The following is a 21548-nucleotide window of genomic DNA, read 5'->3' on the forward strand; positions in this document are numbered from 1 at the left end:
CATTTGACTTCAGCCGGAACTGTCTGGTAGTTTAGATGCATGGACGGTCTTTACAATCCTCCAGAAAAGCACACTGGCTGTGATGACACGACCTGGCTGTCCTCAGGTTGAAGGAGAGTCGCCTTGAATACTTAACATCAACCTTGAAATCTCTGAAGTTTGAGAGAAAGTATGAGTTTCTTTCTTGCAGAAGACGGATGACTCCGCACTGAGCTGAGTCAGGGCTCTGGAGGGAATAGCTGGTGTGTGTGTACTTGTATTTACTTTAGTGTATGCGTGTAAATCAGGCCCAATAGTAAATCGCATCACATCACATCGCATCATCTGCCTGTTTTACGGTGAGCATCGGGAGTCTCTTATCTGAGCGGGAACCCTCACAGAAGTGTAATCAAAACAGGAAATCACCTGAAGCCACCGGGGAATTACAATTTTTCCGGAATAATTTTTTTGGTTGTTCTGTTCTCACACGTGGCGTCTGCTGATCTCAGATTCACAGCAACACTCCTGCAATCACGCCGCTGACATCTCTGTGCATCGCTGACTGAACAAGGCTCTGAAAACGAATATGGGTCGAAAACAGAACCAGTTGTTCAGGAACGTGACGCAGAGAGCTAGCAGGCTGGAATATTAATCCCAGAATTGTTTTTTTTATTAAATTTCATTAATTTTATTTTAGGATTAATTATAGTTACAGGTGATTCTACACTAATGGGATCTGAATTCTAATTACTATAGTCCATCCCTACTTCTCTTTTAATGCTGGGCTCATAAAAGCACGATTATGATTATGATGAAAGTAAGTAAAAGGGTGCACACAGCAGTTTATGGTTCCTATTTTGTTTACAGCGATCCGGTTGTACTACACAGCAGATCGTAGTATTACACAGATAATTGCATTTGGAAATGGTCCAATGGGCACCAGCACCACAGGTAGTTCAGGTCTAGCTCAACTCAGAACAACTGCCAGTGTCAGCACACCTGTATCTGTAAGCAGGTATGCCCTACCTTGGACCTTACCGATATCCGAATGTGTAAGATATAAAACAATTACCAACCATATACTCATGAAGAAGGTGCAAACCATCTATAGATGCTAACACTGCTCTTTGTTCCAGGCTGTAGACTTTGTCCAGAGAGGAAGTATTATGTTTTGTTATTTTGATTTATTATTTTGTTATTATTGGTATTACTGTCATTACTGTTGCATCATAAACATATAGCAAGCATATGTATACAAGAGGTATTGATATTGTATTCAAATGTTCAAATATATTGGTATCATATTAGTCTTTATTACAGGTCCAAGAAGAACCACTTTAAACTATAATTTTAAATGTTTTTAATGCTTCTATGATCTCAGTGTTTCTGTGTAGAGGGCAGAGACAGGAAACGAAACGCGTCTGCAGAGCATGTTTTTGCAGAAGTGTAACGGGTGAGATGTGAGAGCATTTAAGGGCGAGACACACATACAGACACAAATAGTGAGAGGTCATGACACGTACACAGTACACAGCACGCACGCGCCCCGCACGTGCACACATACACACCATAATAGATCTATTTTGGTAGGGCAGAAGTGAAGATGTGTTTTTGCTGCAAATGCAGAATTGTGCCGACATACTTAGAGGAACTGCAACAGATCTCCCACAGGAGATAAGCGACAGCGAAGACGAGCTGAGGGGAAGCACCGACCCGACGGAACATTTTGTGGTTTTGGAGTGACGTATGCTGTATTAAATCTGCCTAGCAACAGAAAAGGGGGCTGTACTATCTTAACCCTATAAAACTGTTGTCTGAATATGGTAAAGACAGTTCAATACTGATTGGGTTGTTGAACTCACACATGTGTTCATTAAAATACTGTCTAATTGCACACTGGACCGGATCTGTGGTTATTTATGGATTCCTCTCTCAACAATGAACCTTAACATTTGGGGGCTCGTTCCGGTGAGAGAGGGGAATGGTAGACGGAGAGATCCGGGGTCCGTGGTAATTGGACGGGCAGACGGTAATCAGTGGTGAAAGTGAGCGGGCATTCCCCGGGGCATTTAAAGGTAAGACACTGCCTGTTGAAATATATTTCCAAAAGGTGTCACATTGGGCATGTCAAATTAAAAGCCTGGTCACTGTAATTACTGGTGAATGTCTGTTTTTTAATTTTGCTGAAATTTCTATGAAGTTTACCGGTTGAAGTAATGATAATGAAGTATAAGTGACAGTACTGAGTAATGAGAATAAAGGAATGAAAAGAGAAAGCAGTTGGACTGCTAAGCGAACTCTTAGAATGATAGGGAATTTGGTCATTGTGTGGGTTCAAGTCCCGTTGGTCATTTGGTCTACGTGTGATGGTCATTTTTGTGGGTTAGAGTCCCCTATGTCCACAACGGGAGATCTGCCTCAATCTTAAACCTGCTTCGGGTGTAGATTGTTGTTTCAAATTACTCTAAATTTTTCTAGAACGACAGCGGCGTCTGTTAAGAAGCGCATTTTCTCAGAGGTAACGCTCCCTCCTGGATAAAGACGTTTATCCTTGACCTAGCGGCGACTAATGGGATAGTACGGTACGACAAACCGGGGAGAACTGGGGAACCTCCAAAATTGCTAGAGGTTCAAGTCCTCTATTTTTGCGCTTATTGGGTATGCTGGCAAATTAAGTTAGGTTTAGAAATCTGGACAGGACAGTCTGGGACCGCCCTGGTGAATTGAGCACAAAAAGTCTGGGACTGATCGGTTGGAGCCGTTATGTTATATTTCTCGAAATTACATAGGATTTAAGAGGCCTAAAATCTGCGCAGTTGTAATTAAAGACGTCTGTAATATAAAAAATGAGATCTATGAGTAAGATCAGTCTCTGTGTCAGCAATGCACAGCCGGATGTGCACTGATGGTGTGTGTAAATGCAAATGAGGAGCGGTGACGCGCATGCAGAGGGTTGCTTTCAGTTTCGAGACTATTGAGCTTTATCTGATATTGCTAAATGCCTGTAAGTAAGATGCTGGTTTTGCTCATTAGAATTGTATAAATACAGTTCGAATATACTAGTGTGGATGTATAGTAAGTGACTGAATTTTGATAGATGTATATATTTTGTGAGCCATAAATGTTGGTGTGTTTTATTTTTCAGTTATGTGTGTGTGGGGAGAAGCTGTGAGGACGATGAGAGGTTTCAGTTTTCTTTTTCTTTTTTCTTTTGACTTGCTCTTTCTGATCATGGAAGGCATGTCCAAGATACTCGTTTGAAAGCGTATTTCGAGTGATTTTAACCGTGTGAATGCTGTCAGTATTTGATTTAAGTGACTCTGCATGATTTGTCTGAGTGAGTGTAAAATGGAAGTTTGAGAGAGAAAAGGCAGTGCGTGTGAGACGATTTATGGCGTCTGAAAGAGGTTAGAGCATTTAAAAGTGTGTATGAAATAAAGGAGTGTGAAATATATTTCTTTTGTGATGTAAAATAGGATGTTTAAAGTTTGCAAGTGCTTTTAATTCAAGAAACGCATGAGTGAGGGTATGAGAAATTGAGTTTATTTTTCTGATGGAAAACATATAAGTGTATACGCTACAAACTGATCTAAAGAAGGGTGAAGGGTGATGTGTGTGGAGAAGTGTTAGTTGTTCTGAGGTGTGAAAGAGCTCTATTTAAATGTGTGTGAGTGACATGAAGGTGTATTGTTTTTTAGATCAAGATTTAGTAGAATTAAAGAGGGTTTTTAGACTATAAATACAAAGAGAGACAGACTCTGCGGAGAACAGGAAATAGTGAACAGGAACTCTGCATGCCCATAAAAGGAACTGAGTGTATACAGAAAGAACACAGAGAGACAGATGAGGCACATGAAGCAAATGAAGCCTTTAAGAAAAAATGAATATAATACTAATTGTATGCTTTAGTGTGTCAATACAGGTGGACGTCTCTCAACTTTGGAACCTTGAGTGCAGCACCAGAACAATAGATTAATAGAATTGGGAGAAAATAAGCCAGGCTTTGGCTCGAAATTGTGCAGCTTGATCTCTCACTTTGTCTTTGACCCTGAGAAGAAGCTTAAAGGCCAGTCAATCGCCTGATGAAGACCGACAGAACATCGTGGACTTGAAGAATTAACTGAAGCTAAAAGCAGTGCAAGCGAAAGCAGTAACACTGACGACCACTGATGAGTCCAGCAGTGTGAAAGATGCAAGATGCATGCTGGTGAAGAACAGGGTGAGGTGTCTGCTTGAAGGCACTGACTCTCATATTTGCCATGCTTGGAGCAATCTTGGAAGAGAAGATTGAAAGGATGAATGGAGAAGAAAACAGAGCAAATGAAAATAAGACTGAAGGCACTGAATGTGATATTTTGCCATGCTGGGACTTAACCTAAAAGAAAGACTGTAAAGAAACAGAGAAGAAGACAACAGCTGAGTTGAGACTGGGTTTGCTGGAGCTTTGAAGCACGAACAGGACACTGTGAATGAAAAAGAGACCGGTGAGAGATGAAGCTGGACGAGTTTAATTGCGAGAATACAGGATATGTTTGGACTGAAAATTGAAACCTGAACTCATGACTGTTTAGGGATGTCCACCACCGCATAACAAAGAGGTAAACATTAGAAAAGGTAAGAATAATGAAAGAAAATAATTGTCATTACCTGAATGAATAGAAAACACATACAAATTGTTACATGTGAGATTATTTTTGAAATGAATCGGAAGTGAGATAGTTTGAATCTAAACCTCAGTAAAAATGCATGAAGTAAAATTGATTAAAATTTAAGATGCAATGAAGAAACAGCTTACACGTAGAGTACATTGACATGAATACATAGAAATGCAACGAAGAACTCAATGAACTAATTCAATGAAGAAGCAGCTTACACCCAATTAACATGAAATGCAAGGAAGAACACGCTTACATGCATGGCATTATTGGTGTTTCTGATCAGAGATAGAGAAATGGGTCATTTAAGCACTTGTGATAATAATGAAAATGTCTTAGTTTTGTTATTTTCAGGAGTAAAGCAGACTTGGACCAACTCTCCAGATCCAGCAGTCGGAAGAAAGTTAGAGGTTAACATCAATGGATAAGTTAAGGCAAGTTTCTGGTTGAATTGTTCACAGCATGATGTGTCCAGGAACCTGGAAAGCAAGCCCTAACACCTGGCTGAAGACCAGGAGGGCGGTAATTTAAGGTGGGAAATCAAAAATGTGGGTTAGTAATTCGGGGAAAAGAAAACTGACTGCTTAACTGGAGAATTGGTAAGTGTCTGGGAGACTGTGAAGCCATATATGCAAAAATAACACACACACATACACATACAAACAGAGAATGCATTAACCTTACCAAGACAAGCTCCTGAAGCTTAATGCATAGAGACATTGATTAAAAACCTGGCTAAGAACACAAGCGTATGCAATGAAGATCAGCTTGCTACTTGTATGAGTGATAGAATGGTGTGAATGTTTAATAAAATAGACTTAAAGCTTGAAGTTGAAGTTGACTCAAAGGAGCTATGGGAATTAACAGAAGAAAAGGGACTAAAGCAGTTTTTAAAAAAAAGTGCCTTAGGAGTGCTCTCGTACTGAGTGATTAAAGCAAGTGATTATTATAGAAAGAAAATGAAAATAATTCAATAATGTGATAAGGTGTAAGATTATTTGGCGAAATATATAATGGTAAAGTATCAGGATATTTGATTACGGTGGTCAGGTCTGTTCAGAGGGGCAGATTTGGACAGGAAATTTATAATTTAAGGATGATACGTTGTTGAAATTGGTTTTTATCTTGTGCTGAATGAAAACATGGCAAAGTGAGGAAGGGAGACGTTGTGCAAACGGTCTTTGATCTTTTGACGAGGTTTTCAGTGTGTTGAAAGGGTGAACTTTGAGATTGTTTCTGATTTTGGAGGCTGTTGTTTTATTTCCAGAGAGGGTGTTTGATTAAGACATGGATATGTCTGAGAGGGGCCCCAAAAATTTTTGTAGTAGTGCACTCGGGAAAACCTGTCAGGTGATTTTGTTTTGTACTTTGATGAGCTAATAATCAGCTCTCTTCTTTTTTCATTTTTGTTCTAAGCAGGCCTGGAAGAGAGTGAACGGACGGCGCTGACAAAATTACCAAGTACGAAAATCAGGTGGGCATTACAGAATTATAATTGATTACAATCAGAGACTGATTGGCGGCAAGTCTCTGTCTAAAAATGGATTGATCGATTCAATCCAGTCAAAAGTATAGCGAACTATTTTCCTAAAAAGGAAAACGAAATAAAACAAATGATTGAGCTCATTTTGCTGATGTGGAGCATCTGATGACGTGCGCAGAAGGCTGCAGTATCAGCAAAAAATATCATGTGTGCATGCATGTGAGTGAATGTGAGTGATTGGACCAAGGGGGGAAATAAATAAAAGGTTGACAAACAGGAGGAGTGGAAGACTTAAATCTGGGGATGCTGATTTTGGGATGCTGATGTTTGCTTTGAGAAAATCTCTTTTTACTGGGGTTAGATTATGGGATTACATTATATTGTTGGGAGAATGCTAAATGCTAAAAGGGACACATTGTTTGATGAAATTCAAGTTACCATTAACTGAGGTAACACATGATCAATAACTGTTCTGTTTAAGTTTATTTTTTGTCATGACACAGACTGGATCATAGAGGGAGAGTATGAAATGTAAAGTACAGGTTTTGTTTCCAGGAAATTCCAAGGATCCAGAGTTCGATGGAGCAGGAGTTTGAGAAGATTTGTCAGGATGATTAAATTGATTTTATTCCTTAAACACAGGTTTTCAGGGCTGGAGCAGAATACCGGAGAGGAAGATGGCTGAAGTGTTCTGAGAAATGATATGATATGACTAACCTTTTTTCCCTTGTTAATTTGTTAAGCTTGGGTGAAGCATGTTGAGTTTTTTTTGCCACATGAGATGTGTCAAAAAAGAGAGGGATTTAAGATTTAATTTGTTTAATTTGAAATGGGTTTTAGTATGATTTTTATGACAATTGGGGTTTTTTGATAATTTAGAGATGGTAAAATTCTTTAAATTCTTTAAAGAGAGGAGTAAAATGAACTGAATTAGGTTTAGAAGATGAATTGCTGGTGTTAATAAGAAGTGGTATATAAAACTTAAAGGGAAACTGTGGGAATAATAATAATGGGGAAGACTTTATGAGTAGAAAATGTGTGATTTCTTTTTGATTTTTAGGATAAGCTGTTATAATGTAGGCTTTAGAAACAGATAGTAAATAGATTTATTTCTAGGGTAGAGGAGAGCTTTTATGAGGATGTTAAAAGTCTCGCTGACTCAAATGAATAATATTGGAGATTATATATGTAGAAATGATTTTTTCATACACATTGCATTTTTGTGCTTTTAACGGAGTTGTGGCTCAGAGAGTCGTCTCTTGAGGGTCACAAACTTTTGGTTAACATTATGATTAGCCAATCTACTGTGAGAATGACCTGAGTTATTGAAGGATTGCACACGCTTACAGACATATGGAGTTCTTAACACACATGACAGTATTGACTTGAGGCAAAAGGCCTGAAAGTCCTTTAGCTTTTAACTGAATTTGAGTTGACCCAATAACAAATGACAGAATGAGGAACTGAATAGGAGTTTTGCTTGTAACTAAACTGTGTGACATATAAAATATTGAGATAACACCTGCAGCTCTAAATTAGTCTTATTATATAAAATGCAGTTACAGAATAACAAATGCCTGTTGAAGTGACCAAGTTTTTGTTTAAAACAGAAGCAAAGGAAAAAAGCTTATATATTTTGGTTAAGTCTGATAAAGTATAAATTAGAATGAGTCATTACATTAAGAGCAGCAAAAAGGAAATAAAATGACATATTAAAACAGGTTATAACACAGGAAATGTGAGTTCTAAAATACAGGTAGAGTTAAGCTTTTAGCTATGATGAAGTTTATCTAGGAGCAATTAACTATGTGTTTACACGTAATGATTAAAGTGGTTGTTTTTTCTTTGATCCTTTAGTAGAATAAGTAGTTTTCTTGGGATAGGTGACTTTAGATGAGAGGCGCCTGCAGCAGCAGTGACAGTTTTGTGCACAGGATGTGGGTGATCAGATAAGGAACAACAGGAAACATATGGCAGCAGTGCTGTAAGACTGTTAAAATGCTGTAGATTGAGATGAGTGATGTTTAAGATTATATAGGAATAAAAGTCAAAAACCGAATACGAAATTAGGTTCATGTTTTGTGTAATATTAGGTTGAATCAAGTTTGAATAAAGAGAGCACTTGAGGAACAGAGTAAGTTAGAGCATAGTAGGGAGAAGGTTTTTATCCATCACAGTTAAGGTGAATCTAGCCTTAGACTAGGATCTACTCCGTGAATTATTAGTTTCGGTCATGCTTTTATTTGGTTTGGTGACCTCTGGATAACATCCAGAGGTCAAAAGGGGAAGTGTCCAGAGAGGAAGTATTATGTTTTGTTATTTTGATTTATTATTTTGTTATTATTGGTATTACTGTCATTACTGTTGCATCATAAACATATAGCAAGCATATGTATACAAGAGGTATTGATATTGTATTCAAATGTTCAAATATATTGGTATCATATTAGTCTTTATTACAGGTCCAAGAAGAACCACTTTAAACTATAATTTTAAATGTTTTTAATGCTTCTATGATCTCAGTGTTTCTGTGTAGAGGGCAGAGACAGGAAACGAAACGCGTCTGCAGAGCATGTTTTTGCAGAAGTGTAACGGGTGAGATGTGAGAGCATTTAAGGGCGAGACACACATACAGACACAAATAGTGAGAGGTCATGACACGTACACAGTACACAGCACGCACGCGCCCCGCACGTGCACACATACACACCATAATAGATCTATTTTGGTAGGGCAGAAGTGAAGATGTGTTTTTGCTGCAAATGCAGAATTGTGCCGACATACTTAGAGGAACTGCAACAGATCTCCCACAGGAGATAAGCGACAGCGAAGACGAGCTGAGGGGAAGCACCGACCCGACGGAACATTTTGTGGTTTTGGAGTGACGTATGCTGTATTAAATCTGCCTAGCAACAGAAAAGGGGGCTGTACTATCTTAACCCTATAAAACTGTTGTCTGAATATGGTAAAGACAGTTCAATACTGATTGGGTTGTTGAACTCACACATGTGTTCATTAAAATACTGTCTAATTGCACACTGGACCGGATCTGTGGTTATTTATGGATTCCTCTCTCAACAATGAACCTTAACAACTTATTTCTTCTATGAAGTTGGATAACACAACATGAGTCAGTGGCGACTAGTTCACTTTTGGAGCCAGCCTCAAGTGGCACCTAGAGGAACTGCAGGTTTGGCACTTTTACATCAACTGCGCCCTGGTCGCTATGGTAATGCGTAAATATTTCTTTCAGAATAACACAACTACAACATGGGAAAAAATCCAGGGAAACCGAGTTGACGGTAAAAACCCTGAAAACCACAAATTTCACACCAGAGCCTCAACTCTCGCGGCCCGGTACCGCTCAGTGGCCCGGGGGTTGGGGACCGCTGATCTAAGGAGTTTAAATAATCATGGGAGTGAGTAATCAGAATCATCCATAATCCATAATCCATCAGAATATTCCATCCATCCATTTTCTGCCACTTATCTGAGTCTTACACAGGGGGAGCAACTGGGGTAGGAACACTGAGGCATTCCCAAACCAGCTGTACCAGATGTAATATCTCCAGGGTATCCTAGTCTGCCCCAGGGCCTCCTGCCAACAGGACATGGCTGAAACACCCAACCTAGGAGCCACCCAGGAAGTGTCCTAGATGTGGAGTAGTAGTGGCTATACTGTAAGCTTTGAGTTTCTCACTTTCAAGTTACCTCCTTTATATTACAAGGTAAATAAGTTTAGAGAGAAAAGGCTAAAAATCAGACAATCTCCTACAAACAGCAAATGGTGATGGTGGGAAAAAAGAAAGGAAGAAACCACCATCAGAACCAGGAAGGGAGTCACTTTTGTGTCTTTCCATTTCCTTTCCTGACATCTATGAGAAAGGCGAACACAAGGAGACAAAGCAGCATATAAACACATGGGGAGTGACAAAGATGGGCTGGGAGTTGTTTCGTTTTCCTTCTAGGACCTCAGGGGCCAAACTGACATGGGCTGTATTCCTTCCATGTCCGCTTTATATTAAAGTCATTATTTAAATTCAAATTGGAAAATGTCTATACTGCATTGCAGTATGTGTGCCTGCCTCTGTGCTAATCATCAAACTATTATGTATTTTGTTAAGGGAAAAGCCATTTTCTGCATAAACACTGCCTATGTGTGAGAGTTTAGTTTTTTCCATGTGCATGTTTTGAATTTCTGCATTCATGCAAATGCACAACATCAGCATGCGAGTCAGTCTCTTGTGTGATGGTGCATCTGCATATCAACATTAAAAAAACCTGTGCATGTTGGTTTTGTTGCCAGCACATTGATGGTGACACTGACTGGCCTCCCCTGTGCCCCGGTGACAGCAGAAATCCCATCACCCGGCACCGCTGACTGATGCTGCTGAATACCAACGACTCCAGCTGCCATCAAGGACGGGCCGCCGGGACACGGAGAGAAAAGATTGGCGCCAGCTGGTTATCTACAGCTGCAGACACTATAAATATCTGACCCCACAAATTTATCCTTCATTATGTCTGCAGACAATACTTTCCTGCATGTATAATGGAGAAGCCCAATTATCCCATTATTATTACAACTATGGCTGCACACCCATTAAAAAAAATGTTTCTTTACATATGCAGCTCAGTATGATGATTTTCTGCTCTTAACTGCTAAAATCCTACCAACAATGTGATATGATTTGCTGGTTTTAATGAGATTTTATTTTTACAGCAAGCTGAACTTCTAAAGTTCAAAGGTTTCTCCTTGGATTTGGAGTTTTCACTCACTGCCTTATTCTGTGTATCCCCCCCCCCCCACCAATCAGGAAATGGGTGGAATCATTCATTTCCTGATTGGTGGGGGGGGAGTAAATCCATGTTTTCTAAAAGTATTGCAGTATTCAGGTCATTTACTGTGGGTTTTGCAGGCACAAAAGCCACTTTAATATAAAGCGGACATGCAGCCGATATCCTGAATGATGCAGATAATGCAACTCCAGATGCTTTCATTGAGTCTGTTAAAGATAAACAACAACCGTGTGTCACACAGCACATGGATGCAGCTCTCTAACCAAGGTTGATAGTCCATTCCATTCCCATCCGCTTATCCTTTTCAGGGTCACGGGGGGGACAGCCTATCCCAGCTGTCTTAGGGCGAGAGGCAGGGTACACCCTGGACAGGTCGCCAGTCTGTCGCAGGGCTAACACATAGATAAAGACGACCATTCGCACTCACATTCAGACCTATGGGCAATTTAGAGTTTCCAATTTCCAAACCTATCCTAACTGCATGTCTTTGGACTGTGGGAGGAAGCCGGAGTACCCGGGGAGAACAAGCAAACTCCACACAGAAAGACCCCGGCCTGATGGTGGAATTGAACTCAGGACCTTCCACCTGCTAACCACCATGCTGCCCAAGCACATGAGCACGGTGAGCAGGGTTGATAGTGTCAGCTATCATTTAACTTTAATAATTTAAATAATAATCTAAATGTTGAGGCTTTAAAATATGTCCAAAAAACAATAGGTCATCTTTTATTTACAGGCCCTGCTTGGACCCAAATAGTCTGTGGATGTGCTTGTTAAGGTTTCAGACACAGAATAATCCCCTTCAACGTAAAAGTTGTACCTTTTAAAAACATGTTGGTTGAAGCAGTAAGACTGATTGCTCAGGAAATACATATTTCTCCCTAGTGACCAGATATTGCCAATCTGTCTCTAAGCCTGTGTGACTGAGGTCAGATCGTATAATAACTTTTAAATCACAAGGTAGTCCCACCCTGAAGGAGATGCTTTATCATCTTTTTGGACACTAATCGGAACCATATTTTATAAAATAAACATCATTAAAACTAGAGACTGAGACCATACACTCATCAGGAAAAAGTTTACTGAGAGCTTGGATTAAAGCAGCCAATTGTTGTCTCTCATTGACTTCCTTACACCCATAATTGTCTTTGCAACCAGAGAAGTCACCCTGGCCATCAGAAAGAGGAGAAAGCATTAGATTCACTTTTCCCTAAGCTACGCCCAGTTTTGATTACAACCTGTTCTTGCTAATGTGGGCTCATAACGTCACATTTGCATCAAGCGTGATTTCTTCTGGCTGAAAAAAGAAGAAAGTCAAGAACAATATTGTAACAGCTAAAATACTAAAAACGAGGCTTCACAATCCAGTGGGTGACATCACCGCTCTGTCTATTTTTTATATATAGACCAAAATTACAATTACAGCAGGATATACCATTTATATTATTCATTCTCAATACTCTGACTTTTCTTCCTTCTGTGTTTATATCTATTTCATTTCATGTTATTTCAGCTTCTGCACTTGCAATGTTACAGTTTCCCAGAGGGAATCAGCTCCTCTTCAACTCTTGTCACCTTTTTCATTTTTCCAAGCGCTTCCTCTCGGGAGCAGAAGAAAGAGCAGCAGTGGTTGAGTGAGCCTCAACATTGTGAAACTTCAACAATTGCCCCATCTGTACCTGGCTATCTGGTGGCTCTAATCCACAGCACAATCAAGCCGAGACAGATGGCACTGGTACCGCGGGGAATTCACCCGGCATTGTGTGCACAGGAATGTGACGCAAATTGAAATGTGAAAATTATTCAGAGTAACAGTTGCAGTTTGTCACATCATGAGCCAAAGTCAATTCAGCTTTCTGCAACAGTGACCACACTCCAAAATATCTGCATACCGTCACACAGGCACTTCTCACCTCTCCTGGTGTTCTCAATAAAACCATATTTAGGAGGGCTGATGAGCCAAATCAGCAGCTCCTTCGGGGGCGTGTCCACATCTGACACTGTGATGTCATTGGTAGACAGCTGCACACGACCACCTTCCTCGACCTAGACATGGATAATAAGCAAAAATAAATTATTTCATAGATTCTCGTGGAGGATTTAATTGGGAGATCCTAGTTTTCTCACTTGAGTCTAAAGTATAGTTACTACAATGTAGTCTGTTTAATATTTTAATCATATTACATATTTAAAGCCCTGAGAAAAACTCAGTGTGGGCTCATAAAAAAAATCTGAATCTCAGCTCCAGAAAAACAAATCCCCCTTTCTACATTTGAACGTGATTAAAAACTCATGAAAACTGGAAATTCAAATCTTTACAAGAACCTTGAAGGATGAGTACACAGTAGATGTTAAATTATTTAGTGCTCCGTGAGGCTTTTCCTCTTTTCTACCTTTATCGTATTCTTTTAATTTACCCAAAAACAACACAAGCTGTGAAACCACGGAAGAGGTCCCACTTTGAGGTGTATTTACTGACTCAGAAAATGAGTTTCTCCCCACACAGCCAGGAAATAAATATATCCAAGAATGAGACATTTCTTGGAGCGAGATTTCACTTTGTATCCTTCATGAACGATGAAATTTGTGGAGGGACATCATAGCCTGCAGATGAGGCAAAGCTCTTTCTCTTATCATATTGTTATCTTGCAGTGAAAGACAGAAAATGCACATTTCTTTAGTTTAACATAGTGAGACTGACAAATGTCCACACACATACACATTGGAGAATATGTTAAATATAAAAGCATGCTGATGCCATATTCTGCTGCATTTATATTAGCCCCTGGACAGTGACAGTGCATACCTTTACCTTTATCCATAAGCCTGTAGTGTGTGGAGTTGAATGGCCAGTTAGCTCAGCAGGATAAAACAAAGCAAGCAGACGTAGAGGAGTACGCATCCTGTTATTCCCACTCACAGAGGACAATACTCAAACATCATGGTACATAAATGCCATTTGCAACATGTTCATGAAGGAAATCCAGCAGACATCAACGCAACTTTCAATTTGGAGCTATTTTTCAAACAAAGACTTCGCTACCTGATGGAGATCATGTGACAGGATTCCCTTGCTTCTTTCGTCTCAAATATAAAACGGTTACATTAAAAATGATTTGATGCTGTACTTAAGATGTTCTTCTGACTAAAGGTAAATATTGTTTCAGCTGGCCTGCTGTGTGCACCTCCGTTAAGTGTGTAAGATTCTTACTTGCACATCTGTATGCAGGACATAGTGTGTGCATACCTTGATGCTGCCTCGGACAGTGACCACCGGCGGCTGTCTTGGTGTGGAGGTGATGGTGATGGTGCATATCTGGTTGTCAAGGCGATTGTTGTCTCCATCGTAAACAACAAAGTGGAAGATATCAGTCACTGGCTGACTTCCCGTCTCTATCGAAGTGATGTACCTGCAGATGGAAACCTGTTTCAATCACAGTTTTTGTTTTCTTCATTCATCCTTCCATTTTCTTATCCAGGTCTGGGTTGCACAGATGCCCCAACTTCCTTCTCTCCAGCCTTTAGCTGAGAGACACATGGCCAGATTTACTAATGGTTTATTAATGAGGCAAAAATCCTTCACCTCTAGTTCTTCTGGAGGACACTGAGGTGTTTCCAGACAAGCCAAGAGACAAAATCTCTCTTCTGAGCCTCAACTAGGAGGCCTCAAGGAGGCATCCTGGTCAGATGCTGAATTCAACTTGCTCTTTTCATTGTGGAGTACCAGCACTTTAACTCTGAGCTCTTCTCGAATTACTAAACTCTTCATCCTATTGCCCTAAAGCTGAGCCCAGACGGCCCTTGGAGGAAGATCATTTCCATCACCTGTATCTGAAACTGCAGGATTTTGGTCACAACACACAGCTCCACCCCATAGATGAGGACAGGAATAAAGATGAGACCATAAATATTAAAATATATATATATATATATGATGAACAGTTGAGCTAATACAAGGGAAAAAAAGACCTGAAGCCAAACAAAGAAACAAAAGTCTTATTTTTCCATTTCAAAGAAAGTCGAGAGGAAAAGCCTCCCTCAGAGAATCACTCAAATGCAAATGCTGCTAAACTTTAAATCAAAATCTCTGACATTTACAAAAATTCTTGAAAAAGGTTTCTTAATCTTTTTAGTGTGTGTTTAATAATGACTTTTGGTCTGATACAATAATTCTCTTTTAATGGGTACCTAATTATCTGTTTATGTGTTAAGTCGTGGATTGACAGAGGACTTAGCACAGATTCGCTTTAGCCCTCCCACAGTGATACAGCTGCTAATCTCTGCAGAGCACTAATAAAACTGAAAGCCATGCCAGTGTAATCTCCTCTAATCCCATTCAATTCTTTTAAAACAATTCTCAGCTCTTGTTTGTAAGAGCCAGCGCCAAAGAGACAAAACTAATACAGACGGTTTGAAGTTTGCCCCCAGAGATCGGCCCGTGCTGCAGCTAATCACGGGCTGCGTTATGGAAATGAAATAGCTAGTACGTGAATATTTATGCTTCATTTTAGTGCCTCTCATAGGGGGACTTACTACCACTTGCAGGTAATATCAGAGCCAAGTTAATTGGCTTTGCTTATGCCAACAGGCTGATTCATTGAACGCAACGGGAGAAAGACTATTGAATAACTTCCAGTTAATACGTTTGTTTTTTACCGGGTTTTGGTTAATGTCTGTGGAGCTCTCATTTTATGAGAAGAAACATTAAGATTAAAGGAAAGCAAAATGGATCTGCAAGCTGTTACAGTGTCTTCTCCAGCTTGAAGCTGACGGGGAAAATGATTCCCGCTGACTCGAGCTGCAATCAGAGAAATTGATCGTGAGTACGACTGCAGACTGAAGAACCCGAGACGGTGTTTTATCGCACAGAGTGGCCTCGACACCAGGCTATTCCTTTACAGCTGCCTCTTTATTAGAGGCTTAAAAACCCACATGTGTGTTGCTCTCATCCTGGAAAAAGTACTTCACTTCAAACATGTCTAATATTTTTAATTTTCCTCGATTCCAGCTCTCCGTGGACCAGCTCCACAGCATGTTACATATTCCACATTTCACCTTTAGGTCCTTCTCTCACCTAAAAACCAAAAGTGCATAGGCTTTTTATTTATTTCTTTAAATTTATTCTACCCCCAGCCCATCAATTTTCTACTGCTTATCTAGCTTAGCAGTCCAAGGAGTGATGCAGATGCCTCGCTGTCCGATGCCACCACCTCCAGCACTTCCAGGGCGACACCAAAACCCGCCAAAGCAGCTGAAAGGCATTTTCTCTCCAGCTTGTCCTGTGTCTGCCCCATGCTTGCCTTCTGGTTGAACCCAGAACGTCTCAACTCTGAGGCATCCAAGTAAAATGTCCGGACCCAATTCCCTGGCTTCTCCGATGGTGGAGCAGCAGCTGCACGGTGCTCTGAGCCACTGCTTGTCCGAGAATGTAACTCGAACAGTAAATCCTGCCTGCTATTGAAAACCAGTCTAAGCATCTATTTATTATTCTTATTGTTGTCATTTTTGCTTTCTCTTTTTTAAAACTTTTTAAAATATGTTTTTCTTTCATTTCATTCTTGTTTAGCCTTTACATGTTTTCTACTTTCTCATATTCTTTTGCACGACTTTAGACTTTTGGAAACGTGTGTACTTGTGTATACTAGATGAACAGATATTACTTCACTCCACGTTGTTTTTAATGTGCCACATTTAAAAAAACTGACTCAACCTAATAAAAATAGATGAAACCAGAGCAGGCCTGCAGGTGGAGGTGATAAGACCTCAGCTTTTACATATAACTATTCCTAGTTACTCAAACGTTGTCCCTGTGAGGGAGCCGTTAATAGAAATATTAACATTTTTTGTAGACTCCCATGGAGCTTTGTGAATCTTTATCGCATTTTCACTGACAGCTTCTGGGGACAACCGAGGGTTTTTGAAAGTCATTTTTAGTTAAAGTGCAGATGTTATACTGATATTACAGTTTTGTAAGTCTCTGAAGTAACATTTAAACCTTCACAGAAAGCCGTGATTAAACACTCGTGTCTTTGAGGTGGGGTAAAGTGCTTCACAGGTCACATAAAACACACCCCTGCAACAGACTAAATAATTTACCGAATGCTGTCCTCGTTGTCTGGATGATTTTAAACATCTTAACTAGTCCCACTGAGTAGCTGTTGCTACCCATACCTGATCCTGTGCTTGTTGATGTCCTCCATTGTGAAGGAGGAGTACTCCCTCAGCTCCTGGTGCTCCTGCTGGGACTGGCTCCTGGTCAGGATGCCGTACATTGGCACAGACACCAGCTGGACTCGAATCTGGTCATCTGGGGATGTGTCATCCTGAGGGACCAAACAGACTTTAGTGATACTGTACTTAAAATGAAAACAACAAGTCTCACCTACAACTCTTCATTCACAAAATTATTCTGTGCTGTAAAATCTGGATAACAAGGAACTATTCTGACATTTTGATGAGCAAAGCACCTCCTGCTCCCGTTCATTCTCTTACTACTCTCCGGTTTTGGGATTTCCCTCATGTCACATAGATAGGATACAATGTATAAAACATTGCCTATGTTCCTCGGGTCACCCCCAGCCCTTGGATGGTGGTGCGCATCCATCCTCTGCTTATCCAATTCAGGGTAACTGGGAGGTTGGAGTCTTCCCAACTAGACAGGTCACCAGTCTTTTACAGGGCTATCACATAAAGATAGACAACTATTCGCACATGCTGGTAATTTAGAATCACAACCTGCTGTAATCTAACCCCATGCATGTCATTGGACCGCACGAGGAAGCTGGAGTACATCCAGGTTTGGTTGTGGGATTGGTCATTTTTTGCTAGCCTGCTAAAGAAAACTAACCTTAGCTATACTGTAGGTGGCGTCAACAAGAACTGGGCTCTGTTTGTTAAATAAGGGTCACCCAGTCACATCAAAGCTGACTTGTGGCTTTCAAGGAAGAAGGGGTCTACAGCTTGTTTCAAACAGTGGATCGACTAAGAGTCAGGTGCAGCTCAGGCCCCCGAAGATTCTTATCTATATCACACATTATAAAATCATCGGGTTGTCCATCAACATGTAGCTTTATAAAGGCTTCATATTTTAATTTCACAACAATAACATCTCATTTATTTCCACAAAACTGGAATGTTATGATATAAATGATATAAGGCCTTCATGTTGCCTGGCTACCACTTAGCAAGGAACTAAAGTGAGATTTATAGAGTACAGCAAAACCTCAGCCTTGCAGGGGAGACACAAAAATTGGCAATTTTTTTTTAAACTAAGAAAAACACATAAGCGTATTCTTTATTTATATTTACAACATCACTCTATATATTGTTAATTTTTCTCTATGTGACCACATCAAACCAAACTGCAGCACAGGCATGTACTAGCAAGATAAATGAAGATGATTTTAAACTGTGAACGATGCAAAGTTTCTCCAATGGAGTCCAAAAATAAAAATATGGAGCTGAAAATAAGCTGAATATATCTCTCCATCATTGAATGCCTATGCCTGTCTATTATAGGGCTGATATAGGGATGGACAGCTGGACTTTGAAAGATAGCACCAGGCCACAGAAGCAGCAAACAGGCCTGGAAAGGCCCTAAAATCATCTATTCAATCCATAGCTCGTGCAATGTCCATTCGCTGGCTCATGTCTCACAGAACTGCGAGCATAGTTTCGAGTGGGTGCGATCAGCTGAGCAGCCGAGTCCAAACCAGGACGCGACACAGCCCGGGGACAGTCCGTTATCAGATCCTACTGTGGATTTTCACGCATGTGTTGTGTGTTCCCTGCTGCTTGGATTTTTTTTTAATCCTGTTAACGTCATGCTTCATGTTTTGCTTCATTTCCACTTTTCTGCATCACCATATATATTCTTCTTCTTTTTCTTCTTCTTCTTCTATACACCATGTCTTTCTTTTTAATATTATATCTTTCTGAACCTGCCTGCACGACCTCTCCTCTCCACACATGACACTTGCATTAAACATAAACCAAAGCTCAGCGTAATTCAAACACTAAACACTCTCACTGGCACGCAGCTCTCCTAACTCACCGTGTAAGCCAGGTGTGAGCGTCTGATGACAGTGCTGCTTTTCTCGCCCACTTCCAGCGAGAGAGTGGCGATGGGGTCCTGCTGTGGCCCGCTGCCTCCAGCGCCCAAAACCACCACCTGCACTACCGTGGCAGCCATGGAGATACCGTCGCTAACTGAGAAGGTGATGGCATCATCTTGGGTGGAGAGCCCGGAGTGACGGTAGAGCAGGACATTGCGGGTGACGTCGCTGAAAGTGAAGGTGTCACCTGAAGACGGAGAAAATGTGGATATTACGACTCTAGTTTCATGTGTTGATTTTAGTCCTCCTGCTTTTCTGTTACCTTTCCACCAGAGACGCGGTTATACAAGCAGGGACAAAGAATAAGTGAGGACAAAAAAACTGATCTAAAAAGTTTAAAAACAAAAATCAGACAAATAAATGTCCATCCATCCATCCATCCATCCATCCATGCATCCATCCATCCATCCATCCATCCATCCTCCTCTGATCCCAGCAGTGTCAGTGTGTTGTACTTTACCATTAGTCATGCGAATTTTTGTGTTGCCGTCAGTCTTTATCAGCTCTCCATGGACGGGAGCTTCTACCACCTCGAACTCCAGGTCATCTGGAGCCGTGTCAACGTCGCTCACAGCCAGCTGCTGACCGCCTGCACGCGCCACAGAAATGGAGAAGAGTTAGAAGCACGAACAGCCGGCCCTCAACAAGTTCTCTTCTTAAATAGTTTTTGTGTTTATATAATCTTACCGATGGCAGCTTGTCCTCCGAGGCTGACCTCCAGCAGCGGGTCCAGAACCTGAAACACCGGCGGCTGCTGGTGGTTTGTCAGCAGCAGGACAGCAAAGTCCAGCTCAGGCGTGGTGTGCTCGCCATCTGACACTGAAGCACACGCACGCAAGAAGGAGGAGAAGAAGAATATCATTAAAGCAACCACACAGATCATAAATGAGACAGAGGAAACACACAGACACAAATTAGTCCGAAAACAAACACACCTCTAACACATCACCGCTAATTAGCTTCCCAGCTTCTTTCACTTCACAAAGAAAACTTTTTAAGGAAATTTAATAAGCTACAAGTCAAGATTATAAAAAATAAAGCACATCATAGAGGCTGAAGTTATTAATTAATTTAAAAAACAGAATCAGTCCAGTTATAAGCCAAAAAAGGTGTTAGAGTGTAAACTCTACTTAATGGGTCCACTTGTCACTTTGCATTAACACATGATTTAACATTGAAACAGCAACAAGCCAACTGTCAAGTGTCAATTGTTTCACCTGGACATAAATGAGAGGGGAAAAAACAGCTTCATATAAAATTTTATTATGATTTTATTATTTTGTTGCTCTTTTGTTTTACCTGTTCAATAAATTCTTCAATAACCTGAATTAAAAAGACAAAATTCCTGAGAGTTTTCGCCACTGTGTGCCTCTGATGGTGTAGCACTTAACACATTTAACTGGCAAGTAAAAGGTTGCTGGTTTGATTCCAGCTAGAGACACAAATACCCTTTGGGTTTGTGTCAGAAAGGGTAAAACTCGAGTGGCAACAGAGAGCTATTTTATCTGCTCCACACATTTCTGTTCATTTCTTCCTTCAGACTGAAACGTTTAGACTTTAGATGAGTGTTGCCGTGAAAGTAAGTGAAGGGACGCAATTGAAACAACAGTCCCACAATAGTGCTGAATTATGCTAAAGCCCCAAACAGATTGCTTTAACTTTTTCATGTCTCTGACATAAAATGAGAAGCTACTTAGAGAGATTACTTTATTGTTAAATTGTATTTATTAGAAATATTGTTGTTACCAAATTTCCTGTTATTGTTAATAAAACTTTGTGTTTCACTGTAGAGCAGGGGTCTCAAACTTAAATGAGCTGTGGGCCACTGCCGGCACTCTCATGTCAGGGCCACTTTAGTGTTCAACTCAAAAAACCAAACAAACAAGAAAACAAACACCCACAAATATTTACGAAAAAGTCATGTTTTGTTTGTTTTTTAAAATTTCAAATATTGCATAACAAGACAAAACTGCAAATGTGAAATCATTTTTTGTCTCACTCTTAACCAACTGAAGCCGTTCATTGAACTACCAAATAAACAAACTGGTGCTCTCTTTCTGGCCGGACACTTCTGCTACAATTTTGTTCGTATTTACCAAAATAAAAGCGCAGACATAAGTGTACGCATTAGTTTTTGACTCTCTCATTGAACTAACACAGCCAATCCCTCACCATGTTTGTGCTCTCTGCTCATGTTGCCTTCATGTCAAATAATTTTTTGCTTATTAAAGAACTTATTTCAACATTGCACTCAACAAGAAACAAATCCTACCTAAAAAAAAAAGTAACTTCAAGGAATAAATTGCTTTATATTTCTTCACGTCAATATACAGGCTGCAAGCAGTGGTGACGCGGACCACAAGTGGTCCCCGGGCCGCGAGTTTGAGACCCCTGCTGTAGATAGACATGAATATTCTGACCAACAAGACACAAGGGGACAATTTTCCCTACCCATCGTAAGAACCAATTCATTTAAAAGCACAGGTTTATACAGGGCTATGGAGGAACGGCATTTCA

At 40.3% G+C, this 21548-nt stretch overlaps 1 protein-coding gene across 1 annotated transcript in view; it reads right to left on the minus strand.

Annotated features, from left to right (window-relative positions):
• fras1 (Fraser extracellular matrix complex subunit 1) overlaps positions 1–21548 on the minus strand; it is a 311100-nt gene that overhangs the window by 48611 nt on the left and 240941 nt on the right. Inside the window, 6 exon segments of the mRNA XM_019365971.2 lie at positions 12831–12963; positions 14165–14327; positions 17089–17240; positions 18971–19218; positions 19492–19620; positions 19719–19850. Coding sequence (XP_019221516.1) covers positions 12831–12963; positions 14165–14327; positions 17089–17240; positions 18971–19218; positions 19492–19620; positions 19719–19850 — 957 coding nt within the window.

This window comes from Oreochromis niloticus, linkage group LG12, assembly GCF_001858045.2.
Source record: "Oreochromis niloticus isolate F11D_XX linkage group LG12, O_niloticus_UMD_NMBU, whole genome shotgun sequence".
NCBI lineage: Eukaryota > Metazoa > Chordata > Actinopteri > Cichliformes > Cichlidae > Oreochromis > Oreochromis niloticus.